Source organism: Suillus fuscotomentosus (genome assembly GCF_016647785.1).
Source record: "Suillus fuscotomentosus strain FC203 chromosome Unknown F5891scaffold_107, whole genome shotgun sequence".
Lineage (NCBI taxonomy): Eukaryota > Fungi > Basidiomycota > Agaricomycetes > Boletales > Suillaceae > Suillus > Suillus fuscotomentosus.
The window spans coordinates 86,429-108,337 of NW_024539619.1; the positions used below are offsets into that span (position 1 = coordinate 86,429).

Consider the following 21,909-nt stretch of genomic DNA (forward strand, 5'->3'; position numbering starts at 1 on the left):
CTGGCAAAATAGATACATAAAGCAAGAGCAGCGAGTTAAATTCCCCTGAGATACTTCACTAACTTATAGGTACAATCGATCACACACCAGTCCTCCAACGATGCTCGGGGGAAAGAAACAGTTCTTCTATCTGCCGCCCGCGTCGACGTTATCCCCAAACTACTGCAGAGGTGCGTAAGCATCTCTGACCTTCACTCTTCATGGCAAACTAACCTTAACGAGGAATTTTGCAGACTCTTTGGGATATCGCTGTTGGGTATCATAATCGACGTATGTTACGCCAAATCGTGTGATGTATCCATCCGCCCTGGGAGGAACATAAGCGAAGGGGGATATCATCATTCTTTCTGCCTCACCACTCAAAGTTATCCAGAAAGCCTAGGAAGGAAGGAAGGAAGGAAGGAAGGTATAAGATTAGAAAAGTTGATCGCGGATGATAAGAATACACACTCCACGGGAAATAGGCTCTGACATCGACGCCATCCTCAAGCACAGCAGCCTTGAGAGAAGCGGTGTTACCCTTGAAGTAGTTCACACGGGCGTTGTCCTGCAATGCCTCCTCAATCGGCTTCGAACTCTCATCTTTGACAGCGAATCCATTTTCAGTGACGCTGAAGTCAAGGTCAGCGCATCGCCCCAACTGCTGCCTCGGAATGACTCACTAGATGTGTAGTTTATATCTCTGTTAATGCCCGTCAGTAACCTTGATGCGTGTACATTATGAACTGGTGGGCAAACCTTCCAAATGTAATTAAGCAACTATTTTGAGTGAAGGAACCGAAGGTGTCAGGCATGTTTCTCTCATACTAACTATTTTACTCACATCGCGAAATCCTTCGGGGTCTGGAGTATAATAGGCATGTATGTCTCATATTCATATTATCTCGTAACTTACAGTCCTGCAACCAGGCACAGTGCGCTGCAACATCGCCGTGAATTACTGATTCCAATGCTAGAAGGCAGGAGACAAGTAACTTGGGTACCTAATTGAGTGCCGTCAGGACGGATGAAAGTATACTCGACGAAACCTTGGAATTCATCATCGCCGCCGGCTCCTGTAATGACAGTTCAGGCGCATGAGGGTTAAAGCGGATAAAATGAACGCACTGCACAAGTGGGTGGTGTAGGTGTTCATGCCATAGAAATCAGAGGATCCATTCACGACTTTCAATTCTTCCGGTGTAAACGCCGGCAGACGCTCCTGGAGCATCTGTTTCATGAATTCCGGGTAATGACCGAGATAGATCGGATCCTGGCAAATAGTATTTGTTTTATTTGCCAACTCGACAGAGCATACGACTTGAAGCTTACAGCGAACCATCCTATCAACCGACCGTCAGAGCAGACCGGATGCTGCAGGCACGGACCGAACTTACCAATAACTACGTCAAGGGCGTACTGTGCCACTTCCACATCTAAAATCACGGACGCGTGTCATCAATATCCGTTCATCATCATCGTATCAGCAAACCAGAAATTGCACTTACTCTGTGGACTGTCGTGGTATGGCATGGTCCAGTCACCATTGAGCATGATTCCGATCTGACCACCCTGCGCGGCCTTGAACTCCTCGCGATAAAGTCTGACTGCATATGCGTGCGATAAAATGACGCTGTGGCCAACTCTGTGGGGTGTGTGGAATTAGCAAGCTAATTGCGTGCAGACAGATACAAGTGGTAGACGTACATCCACGGTTCGGTGGAGGAGTCGCCTTCGGGTGATCGTTCTCGGTCGCTTGATCGTCCTGGCGCGAAGATACCTTTCCATACCCCAGAATTGAGACACACCATGGCTTGTTCACTGTCAGCCTAAAGACGTGTGGCTGATGGAATGAGTGAACACTCCATCACTGTGGAGTACGCACCAGTGTTTGACTCTGTCTCCGAAAGCCTGAAAGCAGACCTAATGACCATACTTTTGCTCATTTCAAACATGCGCGTGTCAAGCACACTCGATCACCAGCATGCTGCGCAAACCTGCAGGCATCACACGCGGTGTCTTTGCTTCCTTAGAGGCGGAAGGGTCTTGGCTAACTCATGGATCTGATTCTGAACAGATTGAGTTGGGAGAATGCGGCCTTGGGGAGGTGTGTGACAATCAGGGTGTTGCCAAGGCCAACGCTTCCCTGTGACTCAGTGCGATAGCCTGATTAGTCAGTACTTACCGTTACAGGCAGCCTGACACACGGGCGGTTTGGGAGTTTTCCACTATGTGAGATTGGTTTCAAAATGTCAGTGATAAAGTTGGCGTTTTTACAATACATTTTGACCCAGTAAAGATAAAAAATTTGGATGTGCACCAAAATCCCAGGCAAAATTCTACATTTTATGTACCATTTTGAGCGCAGGAAAGTTCTCCTCAGAATATCATGTAACTAGGGACATTTTCCGATTGCAGAATAATCAATTTTTTTGCAAGTTAAAATGGGGTACATAAAATGTGAACTTTTAGCACGAGAAAAATGATGTGGGCACTCATCGGGCACTCGTTGGTGTTGGGTACTTTGCATCAGGCATTCACATTTGTCAGTGGAAATGCACTACATTGTAAACTCGTGAACAACTAGAATACGGTAGTACCTGGCATAGTTAAGTAAGGGACGTAAGTGCATCCAGGTCAGCTACCGAGCTGAGGTCATCACCGTCTGCATTATCTAGCCTATGCCGCTTGCCAGACAGTGTGACTTCTACTCCTGAGGCAAATAATGACTGTTACAAGTAACATCGGCTACATGGCCCCCCTATCATTTTTCCCCTTCGTCCTCGCCCTCGTATGCCTCCGGCTCGCACTTCTCTACCGACTATCCGTTGACCGGATCCTCGGGACCGTTCCCGTCCCTCATCCCCCTCCTATCGCACCAACGTGCGCACGTGCCTTCGGGCTATGACTCGTTCTGACTCATGCCACCAATGTGGCTTTCCTTATCTTGTCTTATCTTTCCTTTGACTTGTGCATGATGCACATTGTATCATTTACCGTTGGCTCGTTCCAACGTTTCTCGGTCTCATTCCACATTCGACCTTACATCATTAATCAGGCTCTGCCACCATCGTACCTATACCCTTTCCGTTTCCCCTTTGCCCTTACCTACAGTACGGTAGCCTTGCCCTTAACCCTTTCCACTTAGTATAAGTAGTCGGTCACTCTGTACTAGATTCCCTAACTTGAATCTACTCAATCTTCCCTCGAACATACTTCCCTCTGAAGCCCCCTCAGCTTCAGTCTCTAGTATCTTTTCTTAGGTGCTCATCGCGCCTAAGTCTACCTCGATCGACTACTCATCGTTCGGACAAGACTGTCCTTACTTTGAGATTGTCAGTGACTTTGAAGACATCCGTCTTAGAAGTCACGTGACACGCGCGTCTCTGATATCTGCCGACTCGACGTCGCCAGTCTCAGTCGCTACACCGGACCCTTCCGGTTACGTCACGAACGTTAGCGGACGACGCCCCTCTTAGGGCTCCGTATAACAGATCTATTTGAGTGCGTAACAGACTGGGACTTCATGACCGTCAACAAATCTTGTACGACAGGGACTTCTCGCATCGCTTTCTCATATGCGAGCCGGAATTTATTAAATACTGTCTGCTGATGCTCAGTGATCCGCGTGTACTGATGCGAGAAGAACTCAGCAAGTGCATGGACAAGTAGTGGTGGCCAGGTCCGGTTGTTACAAACTAGGATAGTTCTAACAGCAAGGGCTCGACAGAGCGTTCGTGTTGCTGAGATTCGTAAAGCTCTTCAAATAAGAAGAGGTTCGTAGACTTAGTTAAAGGAGTGCTTTAACTAAGAGATCGGTTCAGACGACTTAAGATTGGTGGTCTTAAGCGAAGGAAGTTCTGGGTAAAACCTAGTAAGATTGAAGTGACGTTCTAAGTAAAAGGACACGTGCTTAAATAGGAGACTATACGCGCACGGACCAAGGCTATGGTGGGATAATAGTACAAGAGTCAAATATGGAAGTAAGATCAAGAAAGGGAAGTCAAGGCGAAAAAGGGAAATGGTACATAATGACGGAGTTATGTGAGAAGTAAAGTGATTGTAACATTACCCCCTTACTAGAGTTGAAGCCACCGGATTCAATCATCCTGGTTAGCATAATAGATAGGGTCGTCAGAATACTCTAAGGCATCTAGACCGTCGTCTGGTCCACCCCTCATGCGTTCCAGCTCGTAGAGCGCTTCTTCTTCCCTGCATTGGGCGGCATATGCGTCATCCATATCGTTCTCCCAGAGTGCGAGTACCCGGTAGAATCCTTCATCTTTCCAGGTTAAAGAAGTGGGGAGTTCCCCAGTGTAGTGTGGGCAATAGAATGAAAGGTGGCCTGGGGATAATTCCCGACAGACGTGGTAGTAATATTTGGGACAGTGAACTTGCCTATGCCCGAGCGTCTTGCAGTACCTACAGACGCGATTCTCGTCGGGGTTGGAGGAAGTTGCTCGTAGGGGTGATGGGCCTGGTTTGGGGCTAAGTGCCTCGTCTGCGCTAGTAGCGCGTTTCTTTCCTTTATCTGTATGGGGACGCTGACCTCGTACTCTTCTTCTGGATGGAATGGTTCGTCGTACTGGATGTGTGATGGCGACATCTTGTCGCTCTGCCTCCGCGATTAGCTCAGCAGGAGTGGCAGGTTGGGTTCTTCCCAATGCTTGTATAGGTACGATCCCATCCGTAAAGGTGTGAGAAGATAGTGAGTCTGGGATGACGAGTGGGGGATGAATATGGAGTGTGGCCAACGCATTGGCTAGGTCCTGTACTTCGTAGTGAGAAAGATGCTGGTGATTTGGATCGGCAGCGACTTCTTCGTGGGTAGCAGAAAACGCGGTGTAAAGATGGGGAGGGTGTTCAATAGTTTCTATGGTGGGAGCAGGAACGGGAATTGCTTGAGGGTTTTCCTCTCTAAGGGAAGCCATTATTGCTTCTGTTGTCTGCGCAAGATTATTGACCGCAGCCAGTAGCTCATTAGGAATGTTAGAGGGCAAAGTAGGTACGGCGTCTTGATAAGAGGGAGGAGGGACTCCATCTGTGGTTGTGGGGTTCGTAGGAGAAGGTGGGCGAGCAACCCCTGCGGTCTGTTCTGCGACGATGTGGATGACTGTTCTAATATCATCTTTAACTTCCTCAGGAATAAGGCGCAAAGCAAAGTTGCGTATGTGCCTCTGCATATGCATGAGACTGTGGCGAACTGTGTTGTCTTCGACGAGGCGACAGACTCACTCGATGATCTCAGTGGCTCGGATGATGTTGATAAGGAGGTTGATGGAATGGGCGTTTCTTCCAAAGAGGACTCTAGTGAGCTCGATGGCATGCTGGGGGCAGAGGAGTGCAGCCTCGATAAGGGTGAGGTCTTCGGCTTGAGTGATGAAGGTTTCGTATCGTTCGTCATTGGAGTCAAGGGGGGTGGCATCGAAGGTGGAGTGGTAGGGGAGCGTGTAGGTGGATGTGGGGAAAGGCATATTGGTTGTAGGTCTTGTATCTGGGTGAGAACGAAGTCGTCGAGGTACTGAGCAATCTCAAAGCGCGTTTCTGGCTTTATAGGTTCTAAGGGTCTCCTCGGCATTTTCCAAGTTCTTTTCAGGGATCCACTCATTGCTGGCGGAAGAATACCCTTTCCAAGATACTAGATATCGCCGACGACTCCCAGTTCCTTTATGCACGAGAATTGCTTCTATTTCATATTCTTCTTCTTCTAGAACATCAGGTGGTGGTTCTAGGAAGTTCGGACCGTGTACGTCATTTTCGCGATAGGAGGATAATTGCGAAGTGTGGAACGTGGGGTGGATCTTCCATTGCGGCGGTAATTGGAGCGTAAACGTGATAGGAGATAGTACAGCCATGATAGTGAACGGGCCGTATCTTTTGGGTGCCAGTTTCTGGGATGGGAGTTTTAGTCTAAGATTGGCAGCGGATAGCCATACCTTATCTCCAACCTTCCATGGTTGGTACTTCTGTCCAAAGGATCTTTCTGCCATGCGCTGCATAGTGATGTTATGGCAGGAGACGGCTTCTTCTCTTATCTTTTGAAGAATTCTGACTCATTCCGCAGCAGCGGGGACGTCTGATTCTGGAAGTAAGTGTGGGAGAGCTTTTGGTTCATATCCCATCATTATAAAGAAGGGAGATGCGTCTTTTGCGGAGTGTCTTCTGTGGTTGTGAACGAATTCTGCCATAGGGAGGTGCTCAACCCATTCAGAGGGATTGTTCTGGCAATACATCTGAAGGTATGTTTCAAGTTCCTGGTTCAGTCGTTCAGTTTGTCCGTCAGTCTGTGGGTGGTAGGCGGTAGAGGGAGCTAAGGAGTAATCGAGGAGTCGTGCGAGTTCGATCGAGAATTTTGATAAGAACTGGGGTCCACGATCGGAGATTACTTTGTCATGGAGACCAAATCTCTTGAAAACGTGTTTTAGAAATAGCTTCGCTACTCCTTCTGAGGTAATCATTTTGTGGCAAGGAGTAATGATCACCCCCTTACTAAGCCCATGGTCTACCACAACCATGATACTATCAAAGCCAGATGAGACGGGGAGATCAGTAATGAGATCGACGGAGATCTGCGAAAAGGAGCGACTAGCCATGGTACTGATAGGGTGCAGGGGAGGGGTTACAGGGTGAGTGTCCACCTTCATCTGCTGGCAGGTGGCGCAGCCATCAACATAATTCCGGATATAGGTACCCATACTGGGCCACCAGGCTTCCCTTTTGACGAGTTCTTCAGTTTTAAAATGCCCGGGATGCCCGGCAGAAGGGTGGTCATGGTGTTTCCGCAATAAGTGTGGTCGTTGGGCGGGAGGAATATAAGCTCTGTTTTTGTAGAACAGAACATTATCAGTGATGCACCAGTCGCTAAGCAAGGATTTCATGGGAGGTAGACATAGGCCATTAAGAGCATCTTGCGTGGCGGAGAATAGGGGATCATCGAGGGCCGCAGTGGAAGCAATAGCTGTCCGTAATTCATCGTCGATCAGGTGGATAAACATGGAATCCAGCAAGAGGACGGCGTCGGCATTATCTGCAGAACCGTCGCCATGATCTGGTCGGTGAGAAAGGGCATCTGGAACTGCTAATTTTGAACCGGGGACGTGATATAGTTTCAAGTCGAAAGAAGTTAGGAGCAGTTGCCATCGGGCTTGCCTCCTGGATAGGTGTTCTGCTTTCGTAAAATAGAGGAGGTTCATATGATCTGTGAATACGATGACCGGTTGTGGATGACCTTCGAGGTAGTGTCGCCAATGGGGAAGAGCGCGGATGATAGCTAGCAATTTGCGATCATGAATGGGGTAATTTCTCTCAGTGGGGCTGAATGACTGTGATAGGTAGGCACATGGGTGATAAATGCCGTTGGTGTCTGTTTGCAGTAATACCCCTCCTGATGCTACAAGAGAAGCATCTGTAGCGATGGCAAATTGATGGCAGGGATCGGGGTTCTGAAGAACAGGGTGTGAACTAAAGCATTCCTTCAGTTTTTCGAACATTTGTTGACACAGGGGCATCCAAGAGAATGGGACATCCTTCTTTGTCAAGTCGATAAGGGGTCGAGCTATATCTGAGTAATGGGAGACAAAGGTTCGATAGAAGTTGCAAAAACCTAAGAAGGACCGAACATCTTTAACCATTTTAGGGATGGGCCAATCCTTGATGCCGGTCGTTTTCCCTTTATCCATCTCTACGCTTCCTGGTTTGATGATCATTCCAAGGTATTCCACTTCTTCCGCACCAAACGTGCACTTCTCCGGTTTGACAAATAACCTCTCTCTTCGAAGTTTGTCTAGAACAATGCGAGTTCGTTGTTGGTGTTCGGCGACTGTATCGGAGAAGATGAGCATGTCATCCATATAAATGACAAGCCATCCTTTGTTGAGTTCCATTCTGAATGTGTCATTCATATATGCTTGGAAGGTAGCGGGAGAATTGCATAATCCAAAGAACATGACCGTGGGTTCGAAGAGTCCTTCTTCCGTAATGAACACAGCTTTCCATCTGTCATCCGGATGAATCCGAATGTTATTGTATCCGGATCGGATGTCGATTTTGGTGAATATCTTGGCACTGTGTAACCGTTCAACCAATGACGATGGAAGTGGCAGGGGGTACGCGTTTTTGACAGTTTGGTCGTTTAAAAAGCGATAGTCCTGGCATGGTCTGAGTTCTCCGCTTTTCTTTCCTACGAAAAAGAACCCGCTTGCTTGAGGGGATTTGGATTTCGTGATGAATCCTTTGGCAAGGTTTTCTTCGATAAATCTTTTTACCGCAATTCGTTCATTATAGGAAAGGGGGTAGATTTTAGACGTCTTGGGGATGAATCCAGGTTTCGTTTCGATACGATGGTCGATGCCAGGTCTTTCGGGGGGTAGTTCTTTTAAGCCGTTTTTTGCAAATACGTCTGAGAAGTCGTGGAGATATTCCGGTACCAGTTCTTCAAAGGTTTTCTTCTTCTTTTCTTTTTCTTCTGAGGCGAACTCCTGTGCCTTGTTACTAAACTTGGACGTCTCTTCGACTTGTCGGAGGTATTACCCACCGTCCGTAAGTTCGGTTAAAGATAATGGTGACGTACTCCAAACATCTTCTTTTGTATTGAATTTCTTTGTGAAGAAGGTTTTCTGCGGTCGAGAGGTCTGCTTGACGTATCTTTCTATCTCGGTAGATTTTTCAGTTGCAGGGAGGGATATTGTTTGTTTAGTCCAGTCTATGGCGGGATTCATGGCTCGGAGCCAGGGGATCCCTAAGAGGATCTGGTCCTTTTTTCCTAACTTGGTGATGTTGAATTTTCCTATCATCATCCTTTGGTCGATTTGGACAATTAGCGTGCAATATCGTTCTACCGGTCCGCTACTGAAGTAGCTTCCATCGGCTGTTTTGATGTAAAAGGGGTTTTCGAGCTTCTTGGTTCCGATATTATGCTTCTTCACGAAGTCCTCGGAGATATAGGTTCTGGAAGCTCCGGAATCAATTACTGCGGTTGTTTTGACGTTTTTCTGACGCGTTCGGAATACAAGAGTTATGGGAACATGAAGTTCTTTCTTTTCACCCACTGCTCGTATTAGGCGTACAGGTTCTTCTGGAGATGCTATCATCGATATAGGTCTCCTGTTTAAAAATCCTCGTCAATCCTTCTGGCTTCTTCTTCTTCCTCTACCTTCCTAACCGCTGGGTAGGGGGTCTTCTTCTTCTGCGGGCATTCCCGCGCCCGATGTCCGATCTGGTGACAGTTGAAACATTTTCCTGTCTTCATGTATTCTTGTTTGGCTTCGTCGGTGATCTGATCAATAACCATGGCGTCCCTATCTCTGATAGGGATGAATCTTTGATCTCCGCGACTGTTCTTCTTCTGGATTTGTCGCGACGGAAGCCTGTTCCTGCGAGCTTGCAATCTTGCGTAACAGTTGTCCAGATCGACTACTGCAGTGATGTAGTCGTCAAGGTTCTTGGGTATCCCTCCTGCGTTGAACATCTTGGTCAGAAGTCCTCTGTTAAGACCATTTTCAAAGTGGTAGATTTTCATATGTTCTTCTTTGATTTTTGCTTGGGCAAGCAACCTTTGGAAGTCTGCAATGTACGTTTGCAGGCCTTCCGGGCCTTGTCTCAGCTCCAGGAGTCGTGCCAACGCAGTTCCAGCTGGGTCGATTGGTCCGAAGGCTTTTTCAAAGCTTTCGTTAAATTCTTTCAGGGTTCCATAGCCCTTCTTCTGCCTAGTCGAGTCAATGAATTGGGCGTCGGCGAGAAATTCTTCCTTCCAAGACCTAGCATTTCCTTCGTTCATGAATGAAGAGATGAAGATTACTTTCTGAGTGTCGGTCTTGTAGATTTCCGAGTTGATATCAATGTAAGCATTGCATGAGAGCATAAATGACTTGGACTTGTCTCTGTCGCCATCGAATGTGGGAGGATGGTTGATCTTGAATTCTGTTGATTTAGATGAGGTCAACATGTTCAATGGTGGTACAGGGGTACCAAGGTTCAAGGCTTGAAATGTAGGGGTGAGTGAAGTCAGATTGTCGCCTTTTCTTTTGCCTGCACTAGCTGTCTTGCTCAGTCAGGATCTGTTCATTTCGGTTTCGGGTTTCTGTGACACATATGGATATAGGTGTCTTTCGTAGACTTCAATCTTTTGTTACGAACTAGGATAGTTCTAACAGCAAGGGCTCGACAGAGCGTTTGTGTTGCTGAGATTCGTAAAGCTCTTCAAATAAGAAGAGGTTCGTAGACTTAGTTAAAGGAGTGCTTTAACCAAGAGATCGGTTCAGACGACTTAAGATTGGTGGTCTTAAGCGAAGGAAGTTCTGGGTAAAACCTAGTAAGATTGAAGTGACGTTCTAAGTAAAAGGACACGTGCTTAAATAGGAGACTATACGCGCACGGACCAAGGCTATGGTGGGATAATAGTACAAGAGTCAAATATGGAAGTAAGATCAAGAAAGGGAAGTCAAGGCGAAAAAGGGAAATGGTACATAATGACGGAGTTATGTGAGAAGTAAAGTGATTGTAACACCGGTTCTGAACCGTGGTTCGAACCTGAACCTTTCTGAACCTGACCAGCATCCAGTTCGAGGTTCGGGCAACAGGTGGAACCGGACCATTGGTCCAGTCCTCGATTCGAGGACGATGCAGACTTACAGAACTGGTTCAGAACCAGTTCGAACCTGTTTGAACCGTTAGTAGTAAGTCTTTGAATTAGTAAGAATAGATCAAGTGATCCGCACTTACTTTGACAGATTGTTGATATCATGGACTCATCTGCGACTCCGATGCCTTGACGATGACACTTCAGATCCTCAATCAATGTTTCAAGGTTATTTATCAAACAAACTGACATTTTTTCAATCAATAATCATGGCGCCGGCTCAAAGCTGGAGGGCATGAGTTCTATGGTGAGCTTGATCACAGTTTCCCGCCCACAATCATGACTGACCAGTGTGCTGTTGGCGCTGATGGCAATCTCAAAGATGCATCCGAAATCGTGTGGCACAACGACCCAGATGACAAGTGCCCTCTACCTGCCCCTGGTCGCACCACCGAAAAATCTACTGCCCCAGTGCACCATTTCTTTACTGGTGCTCAATGTAGCGCTTGAGCACCAAGACCTTTGACGCAAATTGTCGACCCTGACAATGTTGCCTCATCGAGTTCAGCCTGGAGCAAGCGAAAGGCTGTGGACAGTGGTCCAGGGACCAGCCGGCGAGTTGCACGCAAGGTAATTCCAGCTTCCAGTGCTTCTAGTGACGATGCAGGCAATTTGGATGGTGAAGATGATGCAGAGTGCACAGAGGATGGTGCGGCAGAGGATGGTGCGGAGGCTTTGTATGCACAAACTAAGGCTATGGGGGATGCGGATCGTGAGGCAGGCAAGACTCGTCTCAAAAGCGAACGTACTGCAGACGTTCGCACCATCTTCGTCAAAAAGGATGACGGGTCCGAGTCTGGACATGTTTGCACCATCTACGAGTGAGTTTTAACAATCATACTAATATTGCCTTTACATACCTGACTTGGTTCTGTAGAAAGAATGGTGTCCCAGCTCACCATTGCTTCTTCAAAGGAGGTATGTCAACACTTCGTACCCATATCGCTAAGCGGGTGCCGTATCTTTGCTGACTAAGTACTATTGCTGATGGAGTGGTGTTGTAGGCATCCCAACCACTTTGCTGTTTATCAAGCATGCTGCAAGAATCTGCAAATTCCTATGCACGCACGAGCATGTCCAAAGCCTGATGGGACTCTCCAAAGGTAAGTTTATTCTGTAATCTACTTACTACATACTCATTGTGTAATTCAGTCAAGGAAGTCTTGATGGCATTGTAGTTCATCAGCCTCGGGCACCTGTTTTCACTACCAGCGGTCTTCTCGACTACATTGTCGAGCTGGTTGTATGCGAAGACAAGGTAATTCAATTGTTCATAGTTCAAATAACAACGCGCGACTAACTAAATCATACAGGCATTCCAACTGGTGGACAAGGGACCATTTCGGTGCTTGCTGACATACGTCTGACCAACCTTGTCTGACAAGGATATTCCGCACCGAAAGGCCCTTTGCGAGGAAATCATCAAGAAAGCCAAAGCTACTGAAGTGCGTGTCAAGGAAATTCTCAAGGTATGTACTTGTATTATTTCACGAGCCCTGAGTCCTGATGGTGTGATGCAGGATATACCTGGCAAAGTCTCATTCACCTTTGATGCTTGGACTTCGGATCCTGGTGACCCTTTTCTTTCGGTAACTGGTCATTATATACATGCACCACCTGAACGTCCTAATGCCTGGAAACTCTGAACCGAACAACTTGCCTTTGCTCCAATGGAAGGATGGCATTCAGGAGCCAATATGGCCAACTTGCTCACACAAACTGTTGACCGCTATGGTCTCCGCAAAAAGGTTGGTTGGTTCTCCTGTGATAACGCTGCCAGTAACGACACATGCCTCGCGGTGTTCGCCGACACTATCAACACCAACAAGAAGTCCGAGTCTGATGTGCAGAGGTGGGATCCAGTAGAAGGTCACATCAGGTATGATTTTGCCTCGTCATTTGGTGCATTCATCACTCACTCAATACCAAAGATGCATGGAACACACTATCAACCTTGCTGCGGGACATTTTCTCATGGCTGTCTCACCAACATCCAGCTGCACACTTCTAAAGAAAATCAAGGTGGCAGTTAAACACTCAGATATCGATTTTGATGCTTTAGATGTTGGGATTGATTATGAGGGAGCGGATGAATGTGAAGAGGATGATGACGAGGATGATGAATTCGGAGTCAGTGACTCGATTGGTAAGGCTCTTGCGCTTGTGAAACAGGTTTGTTGACTTCCATCTGACAACTTTTACATTCTACTAACTATTATTTATAGATCTGTGCATCACCTCAGGCCCACACATTCTTTGCACAGTCGTGTAAACAAGCAGATGTCCCTGTTCTGGAGCTTACACAATGGATACGGACTCGGTGGGCGTCCATGCACAGTTTTATCACCCGCATGTTGTTACTTCAAAAGGTACGTCTCTCATATGTTGCACGTCCATGAGCTCATTGTTCTTTATAGGGTGTCAATCTTTTTGTCGAGCTCGCAGACGACAGTGAGGAAGTCCCTGGCCTCAAAGGCAAATGTTATGCGGACTTTCATCTTGACAAAAAGGACTGGGAGAAATTGAAATTGGTGCACGAAGTTCTTCAGGTATGTGTATCTAGTTCTACCAGCTGTACTTATTACTAATACTTGCACAGGAACCAGCGAGCGCCACGCAAACATTTTCTGATTCGTCCAATCCTTCCGTCTGGTGGACAATTCCAGTCCTCGAGTTTTTGCAGAAGTCCTGGGAAAATATGGCAGCCCTTCCTCGATTCTCACAAGTCCGCGATGCTATTCTCAAGGGATTGAACAATGTTGCAAAGTGGTATGACAAAACAAAAGCTACTAACACATACTTTATTTGTCTAGCACTCGATCCTAATGTCAAGGTTGCCTATTCCGAGCATCAGTGGGATATGGAATCCTTCAAAGTCGGTCTCAAAGATCTCGAATGAGTGGTATGTTTAATATTTGTTGACCATTGAAGCCAATATTTGCTGACATGTTTCGATAGTTTGACGAGTACTATACTATTGCCCCCGTCTCAGCTCCTGTGGATGCAGACGTCAAACAAGCACCACCTGGGCAAGCGCAATATGGCCGTTCCTGGGTCCTTGCTGCTGTACAAGCACATCAAGCATCTGATCGCACCCAGCTTAGGCCTCGTGCTGAACTTACTGCATACCTCCAGAGTCCTCTTGAGCAGACAGAGGATGTTGTGGGTTGGTGGGGTGTAAGTCTTTTTTCTCATCATTGCGATTTCATTTACATCAACTTCATACAGCACCATCAGTCACAATTTCCGACACTTTCACTCATGGCCTGAGATTATTTAGCCATCCAGGGTAGTAGCACAGCATCGGAGTGTGCCTTTTCAAGTGGTGGACCAACGGGAACCAAACGACAGAACCATCTCAACAAGGATGTATTCGAGAACTTGCAACTGTTGAAGAGTGCATACCGCAATGGCCACATCTCTGCTGCTAGTGATGCTGAGCAACATCTGGATTCGTTGATTGCTGCACTCCATGACAACACAGATGATGAGGATGGTGAACTGGTCTAGTACTAGTAGTAGCATTTAGTATTGGTACTTCTGTTGTCAGGCATGTTTCATTTATATGATTTTTCTTGACGAAATTTTTATTATTTTGGATGGTTCAGTTCTCGGTTCGAACCCTTGCCGAACCAGAACCAGACCATTATTGGACTGAACCGATGGTCCAGTCCATGGTTCTGCTCACTGGGAGAACCGAACCTATGGTCAGGTTTGTGGTTCTCTGCCTGAGAACTGGACTGAACTGGACCTGTCCATCACTATAGACGAGATTGTCGAGCGGTTTGCAGTCGACATACATAAGATTGGAAAGATTGCTTCTCCCAATGAGCCAATTTGCTTTCAAGGATGATCCGGGATTGGTTTCGAAGACCTGTGTTATGAGTGATGTCCGGCGAACAATGTCCATGTATGTCTCCTTGTACTTAAGAGTCGTCCACAGAACAATGTAAAAACTGGACTCAAGGTCATCCTTGACCAAGTATATAGCATATTTATGCTCGACGAGGTATACAGACATGAATTGCCAAGTTCCCTTAGTAATAGCAAAATTAGTACAAGATTTAAAGTGTGTGGAGTGAACATACTGTGCGTGTCGTTTGTCGGGGACCGTGAATGTTAACCAACTTTGCAAGGTCCCAGTCAATCAGGTAGCCCTTCCCTTTGTAGATGACGATGTTTCCAACACCAAGGTCTCGATGGAGCACCTTTGCAAGTTCAAATGCATCCTTGTGAGCTACATTGATAGATCATGAATAAGTTGTGTGAGGATTAAAAAAACTCGTACCAATCAGTGCATCACACACAGACGAAACGAGTTGATGAGAACTCTCAAACTCGGTCAATTTTTTGCCCACAATATCGAGGGCAAGATGGTGATGAGTATGCAGAGTAAGAGGTAAGTGGGGAAGTGCCCATTCAGCACTGCTGAACTTGGTAGTTTGAGTGAATTGCTGAGCGATAGAGGGGGGTACATCATGATATGCGATACACTTTGGGATATGGGAAACATTGTGCGACATCAATAACTTGTATGTTTTGCCTTCCAGTAAGACATCGGGTAATGATACCCGCCAAGAGTCCTTGAACATCACGAGCTTCTTGTTGACAAGATCGAATGCCGGACATGCGTGTGTCCAGCGGCCAACAGGCGAGTGAGATTTCATAACAGGTTGGGGAAGGACCAAAGTGAGCGAGCCAGAGCCCTCAACATTAGGGACATCGATTTTCAACATATGAGTGGTACTGGGGATATTTAGCTGTGACCTTGCGAGGTCGGCCTCCTTGTCGCCAGCAAGTGTGATGGAAGTATCAACACCACACATTTTAGGTGATGCCTGTGCGTAACAATAGAAAAAGTCAGCCAAGTCTGGATCATTATTGTAGTTGATGGCGCTGGTGACGATAGCCCCTTCCCTATCCCATCTGGTGATCCGAGCGCAATCACGCACGATTAGGACAGAGAATACGTGGGTACGGAACTGGGTGCCGAGCTGAGCAGCAGTATAACTCGTTATTTGTCCCAGGGTGTCCATACCCTTCTCCGTCTGGGACACGAGGCTATCAGCTCCAGGGTGACGGAATGCATCGTGTGAGGGTGACCATTTGAATTCTATGATGATTTCTGTGGCAGAAACATCGCAGTTGGGAGATGAAGGTTTGCATCCATCGGGATACATGCAGACATCCGACTTGATGTTGAATACCATTGAATTTAATTTCGAACAGTTTTTCATGTCTTCGTATTTGTGAGTGTCGACAAACGACAGTTGAGGAGCGAAAGGTGTGATGGCATTAATCTGGAATGGCGATCAATAATCTCAATAATGTATGTGCGAGGATATAGTCATGAAGGGTTTGTAAGCATGTTTCTCATTTCTAACAGAGATCGTGTCGTTGAATGTGCCAACGGCGAAGGCTGAAGTGAAGGATGAAGGATCATAATCGGGAATTTGAGAAGTTGGTAGGAATTCCTGGAGAAAGTCCCTAACTGGCATCGGGCCGACAAAGTACCCTTTCATCTCTTTACCCATAGCATTAATAGTTTTGAGCCGGCATCATGTAAGAGTCGTAAAGGGCAGCATGGTAGAACTGTCCCATTTGATAGGAGTATCAATGACGTCATTGGGACCTAGATAGGGGCCATCCACAATAGGATGCATAACTGGTTTTACAGTAGAGGTACCTTCGACAGGCACTGTAACGTTCATGGGTAAAATGTACAGGGTATGTGTGTGACAATATGTATAAGAGATATGAATATGTATGTACAGATAGGCTAACGGCAATAACAGATGATATATTCCGAAGAGGGAAGAAGGGAAAAAAAAATCTACATTTGGAGCCTCTTATAGTGAATGACTCAGACTCAGTTTGGATTTTTCTGGATTCAGAACCCCACTATCTGGGTTTTGAAATTCAGTCCTATACATCGTGAGATATGACGTGTGAAAAATGGGGAGGGACATACTTGACACAAGGACACGGCAACAATGTGCTGTGGAGAAAAATTCCATCGTGCGAAGTGTGATACTACCCACTCAGGCTTGATAGTTCTGAGATGATTGATGAGCACTGTAGAATATAAACGAGCCAGAAAGTAAGGATAGTGTCTGAAAGAATCAAGGTGAGAATGCAGAGGGAGGTAACACTGTATGGCAAAGCCCACTACTCGCTCCATCTTGAAAATGTACTGGATGATCCCTGGTGTTGGGGGCATGTTCCTGATACTGCCATAATAATAGAGGATCAGGCTGTTGCCTACATGGGTGGAGTCACGGGTATAGATGGATCCCTCATGGAATGTGCGAGCATGCAAGATTGCCTGCCGAACTTGGATTAGTTGATGGAGGTCATCTGGAATAACTTGTTGTGTAAGGGGGCGATCTTTGGACACAGAAATAGGATCAGCGTCGACTGAGGGAGACACAAGTCTGTTGAATAGAGACTTCATCTCCCTAAACACGGGAGGACAAGAAGGTCAGTTTAGCCAGTACCTAAGCTTTGCAGCCTTCATGTATGAGTGAAGCAGAGTGGATTCTTGCTGACCTGCGTGAGGCAGCGTAAGTCAATTATTGACACAGAAGTTAGAATCGTACCAAAAATGTGATTGTTGGGCAACCGTTGCAGCTGCCCAATGAGATGCTCGTATGGGAAGCACCACCATGACCTTACCGGACCAAAGAGCTGCAAGTAGTCACAAATATGCAATGCCATATGGCCATTCATGTGATGGGGTCCATGTGGAAGCAACACCTGCAGGTCCCTCATCCAGTCAATAATGCATTTATGGTATGCTTCTACTCGAGCGGTTGTCATAGATCGTTGACACACGATGTGGACGGCAGATACGAGGGCCATCATATGATCAAGGATTGCACGACGACTGACTGCGATTTCTGACGTGCGGTGAGTAGATCCCTCGCCCCACAAGCTAACCAGAGCTATGGGTAAGTATAATGTCATTAACGTGCACCATTCATAGGCCTTCAAGGTTCCAGCTTTTGTTTCCCTGAAGTTACGGGGACTGATCTTATTGAGGATGGCATATCCATCATCCTAATCACATCAGTAATGCATCACATGACCTCTGGGGTAGCAATGCGCAAGTTTGACAGCTCAGGCGCGAAAGGTTAAGTTCGACGCTACACAGAGGCACTTAAGTGCATATGATAACACCAACAATATAAAATGCTCACCCAACTGATGAGCGATCTAACCCAATAGGGTTTGAAGACTTTTTTGCCAGCATGAGGGATGTCTGGCATGATGCCCAATCCTTCCGACACAAACTGAAGGGATGCAACTGTCTTGTTCAACAATTTTCTCTCTAACTGTGTGAGGTGATCCTTGATAAGCTGTGGGTCATTCCCTTCAAGGTTGGGGACTGCTTCAGTGAGGAGACTCTGAATTGATTTGACAGCTCTAACGTCTTTTTCTGGGAAGTCTTGAGGTTTGTTGAGGTCGACGTTAAGGAAGAGATAAGTAAAAGCAGGGATAACATCAGGCTTGCAATGTGCGGAATCAGATGTGAGGCCTAAAAATTTGTGAAAATAAGCATGCAAGAGACCCTCCAGCAGGCAATGCATAGCATCAACGATGATTTGACAAGAAGGATCCCAATATGATAACCTCCAGAGTGTCGACCACCACACCCCATGTGATGTGAACAACTTGTTGCATTCAGCAGAAGTTCCGGCATTCTTCCAGAGTTCAGCATGGTGGCGCACTTCGTCCTTGTCCCAAAGTCTCCAATCTTCAGACTGGACGTCTGTTCGACCGCAAGATGATCTGTGCCAACAATGGCAGGCAGTGCAATAAAAATGGCTCGTTGGACCCGCTAGCTGAGCGGCCTTTCTCACTGCCGGGAGATCACATACTAGACATGCTATGGTGCTGCATGTAACCCGGCCGCGAGCATTGAGAGCTGTGCGGCTGTAACATATTCTGTGTTTCCAACTTTCAACCATATCATCAACCACAGGATTGAGAAAGAAATTCAACTCGTCTCCTGAAGGTTCTGAAGGTCCAGGGATGATACCAGCTAAACACATGTTCTCATGTTTGTACCAGATATCGAGGGGGAGGTTCAAACATGGACATGAGATGATGCCAGTGGATGTTGATGCATTTCATTGACGATTGCCTTTGACATTAAAGAAATCAACATTGAGTGTGAAAGTGTATCGGCCTTCATCGCATCTGTCGATAAATAGAGACTGGCTGGACAGACCCTGGAAGGTGCAAAAGAAACTTGCGTCCCAAACATCCTTGATGATATGCGGTGTACTCCCAATGGAGGCTAGTAAATCATCACAAGGCCTATCTATCAAGGCCTCCAAGTCGGGATGAGACAACAATCCAGCAAGGTAGTTGTGGAAGTGGTGATAAAGGAATGTTTTTATTGGCTCGAATTGCCCATCAGCGGAGCGCTGCAGCAATGGTTTGCCACAAGGATTACCTTCTGGTATGGGTTTGTTGGAACAATTTGTGGGATATCACGCGTTACTTGTGTTGAGGTTGGTCGTCGGCTTGTAAGTACAATTGCACACCAGACAGACTGCATAAGTAGTGGTCTGGTCATTGAGCTTGAAGCATGAAAGCGTGCTTTCCATAGATTGCAGAATCTGAGCAAGGATATTTTGCCAACGAGACTCGGAATGAGGGTCCTGTGCATCCATCGCAAGACTCAAAATTAAGGATAGAACTCCCATGAAGAACTCCCCGTGTCTACAACAAATACCAAAGATGACAACAGAAACTGCCCCTAAAAAGAGGGATAGTTGGGCAACCTTGTCACAGTAGTCGATTGGTAAATTGTAATGATGTGCTTCATAGGACATTAGTTGGAGGAACATTGGGAGGAAATGAATGGAACTCACAAGAATCAAACTCGACTGGTTGAGATGACACAGGAAGGTCATTTTCCTTGTTGGTGAGCAGTCTATGCATTTCATTGCATAGGCTTCCAGCTGGCCTCTATGAGAAATGATGGAAGAGACCTTGTGTTTGACATTTCTGAGGGTTGTAGTTATTCCACCTAGCTCATCTCGTATGAGACATAGCACATCGCAAGAAGTCGTGGAGAAAATTTGAGTATGAGCTCTAGCAATCTGTGACTCTACAATGTTCAAAGTTACTTGAGCCCTTGACTGGCACCGCACTTCAACAGCCTGGAGAGCATGGGCAATATGTCTAAGAAACAATTAGAGGGCTCGATGTAAGGTGATGTCTAATATGATGCTTACTGTGTATCATCTGGAGTGAGTCCAGACACCAGATTGGCCGCAGCATCCAGAGAGTAGCTTTTACCCTTGTCCCGTTGAACCTCTGATCAGGAGACCCAGAATTTGCTGTGACTATCTGGGTCACCCTCAATGTTGCTTAGGGTGATCGTGAATAGTTCAGCGGCAAGGTCATCCACTGGTGTCGATGTTGTGGGTGAATGTGTTGGGTGAGCCAAAGGTTGGGAGGAAAACAATGCTTGACAATCTGTGAAGTGATGCGAATCACCGGGCTCTAAGGTCTGACAAGCAAGATGAAGCACAGAAGCTTCATGAAGTGAGGAAGCGATGTTGGAAGCTTGCAACAAATGTACATGCTTCATTGCGACAGGCAGTTGTTTGCCACCAGGGTTACTAGGCACTCTGTCACCTCCAACTTCGCAGCATTGGGTACATTTGCAAAGGAATATTCAGCTGGGCATCTAACAAACGAGAACGATGATAGGGAAAGTAGTTAGCACTGATCATCAAGTCAGTGGAGGTACTTACAGGAAAGCCAAATCTGAAATTTGATATACGGTCACTGTTCACGCATAATGGACTAACTTTTCATTTCAATCAAGTTCATCCCATCTAGGAAATAACGCACCACATCTCGAACGCTCAACATAAATAAGAACATCACGATAAGTATACAAGTACATAGTAGTGCTATATTTAAGTACATGAGTGAATGAGCTTGGAATCCACGTAAGTATAGGGTATTAAGGGTAAGACAATAGGAAAGAGGTAAAGCACTGAAAGAACGTACCTAATATAGTGAATGACTACATAATCAAGCTCTGCCAGAATTTCAATATGCAAAGTAGGACCCCATAGCAGCGCTAGGTTGCGCCAGAACCCTGACTCCACATAAAGACATTAAGATATGATTTGGCAGCGTCAAATGTGCAGAAACCAGGTTCCTGAGTGCAGCAGCCATGAATGTGTGTCCATTGATGTTATCATACTCTGGATCAGAAATGCTCGCTTTCTCAAGCATTGTCCCACCAGAATGTTAGGACTCAACATCGAACAGAAGCTCCGCTGGGTGCTCCTGAAATCCAGCTGTTTCCTCTTCAAAAACTATCTAGACACCAAGCTCGTTATTTTCAACTACATGATCAGACTATCCAGGCAACACATCATCACTGAGATAAAGCATTAGATTGTTTGGTTCGAGTAGGATATCAGAATACAGACAATTGTGATGCTTCAACCAGAAGAAATGACCAAATTTTATTCTTCCGCACTCGAAACATGGGTCCCATTTGTTCAGGTTTGAATTTACCAGGACCAACAAAGACAATGCTGGAAAACCCATTGACATCTGCAGGAGTCCGAGGCAACACAGAAGCAGTCAATACGACATTCATATCATGAGCGCAAATATTACTGTGAAAGACTTTTGGCTGCAATGGATCTGACGACTGGAATAAGCATGTGACATGAGCAGTGGTACTGTATATCATGATTGTGCAGATGTTCTCTTCAACACAAGTAAGGTCATCAAAATATGTCAGAAATTTGCCACAAGTTGTTCGCGAGCATGAAACGGGGAGCACGGTCATCCTTCGATAGAGCAGCAAAACAATCAGAACAGACATCCATTGTAGTCGAGAATTCTTAACGATACCTGTTATCAAGCATCAAGCTATCAAGAATTTCTGCTGCTTTCGAAAGTGAAAGCTGTGAGACGCACTGCACAATACATTTTCGGATTACAAAGGCATCTGTAATGCGCAGAGCATCTAAATTTATTAGTGAAGGTGCTTCAGGCATCAAAGAAACAACAACTTCTGTGGACTCACGATGTCTTCGAGAACAGACCATACAAACAGGAGGATCAGTCCACTTGAGCCCATGATAACAATGTAAACAGTCTAAGATAACCTCTTTCGAAAATGCCGGCGCATAGCATCAAAGTTCTGAGCTTTGATCACCAACTCAATTCTATGTTCGTGTCGTATCAATTCATGTTGGTCGAGCTGAGAAAGGATATGTTGACCAAGCCTGTCCACCACAGCAGAT

At 46.2% G+C, this 21,909-nt stretch overlaps 4 protein-coding genes across 4 annotated transcripts; 1 reads left to right on the forward strand and 3 right to left on the reverse strand.

The window, feature by feature from the left end:
* Positions 1 to 126: 126 nt before the first annotated feature.
* On the reverse strand, positions 127 to 1,904 carry F5891DRAFT_1208118 (glycoside hydrolase superfamily; the record flags this gene model as incomplete). The annotated part of the gene is made up of 14 exons (XM_041369097.1): positions 1,687 to 1,904; positions 1,488 to 1,624; positions 1,377 to 1,415; positions 1,312 to 1,322; positions 1,108 to 1,252; positions 984 to 1,055; positions 896 to 919; positions 824 to 843; positions 739 to 759; positions 663 to 682; positions 451 to 611; positions 357 to 378; positions 214 to 307; positions 127 to 159 (listed from the first exon to the last, which is right to left on the reverse strand). Exons 1-14 carry the CDS (start codon positions 1,788 to 1,790, stop codon positions 127 to 129), a joined length of 903 nt encoding a protein of 300 aa, XP_041218731.1. The 5' UTR covers positions 1,791 to 1,904.
* An 8,990-nt stretch (positions 1,905 to 10,894) lies between these two features.
* On the forward strand, positions 10,895 to 12,261 carry F5891DRAFT_1196785 (uncharacterized protein; the record flags this gene model as incomplete). Its single annotated transcript, XM_041368361.1, has 8 exons — positions 10,895 to 11,054; positions 11,124 to 11,436; positions 11,493 to 11,573; positions 11,620 to 11,718; positions 11,768 to 11,873; positions 11,929 to 11,940; positions 12,001 to 12,084; positions 12,136 to 12,261. The coding sequence occupies 8 exons, from the start codon at positions 10,895 to 10,897 to the stop codon at positions 12,259 to 12,261; spliced, it is 981 nt and encodes a 326-aa protein (XP_041218732.1).
* Positions 12,262 to 14,528: 2,267 nt separating this feature from the next.
* On the reverse strand, positions 14,529 to 14,850 carry F5891DRAFT_896755 (uncharacterized protein; the record flags this gene model as incomplete). The annotated part of the gene is made up of 2 exons (XM_041373380.1): positions 14,529 to 14,651; positions 14,704 to 14,850. Coding segments are annotated over 2 exons (270 nt in total), but the record flags the coding sequence as incomplete, so codon positions are not given.
* A 15-nt stretch (positions 14,851 to 14,865) lies between these two features.
* On the reverse strand, positions 14,866 to 16,149 carry F5891DRAFT_963450 (uncharacterized protein; the record flags this gene model as incomplete). The annotated part of the gene is made up of 2 exons (XM_041376004.1): positions 14,866 to 15,915; positions 16,000 to 16,149. 2 exons carry the CDS (start codon positions 16,147 to 16,149, stop codon positions 14,866 to 14,868), a joined length of 1,200 nt encoding a protein of 399 aa, XP_041218734.1.
* Positions 16,150 to 21,909: the final 5,760 nt, after the last annotated feature.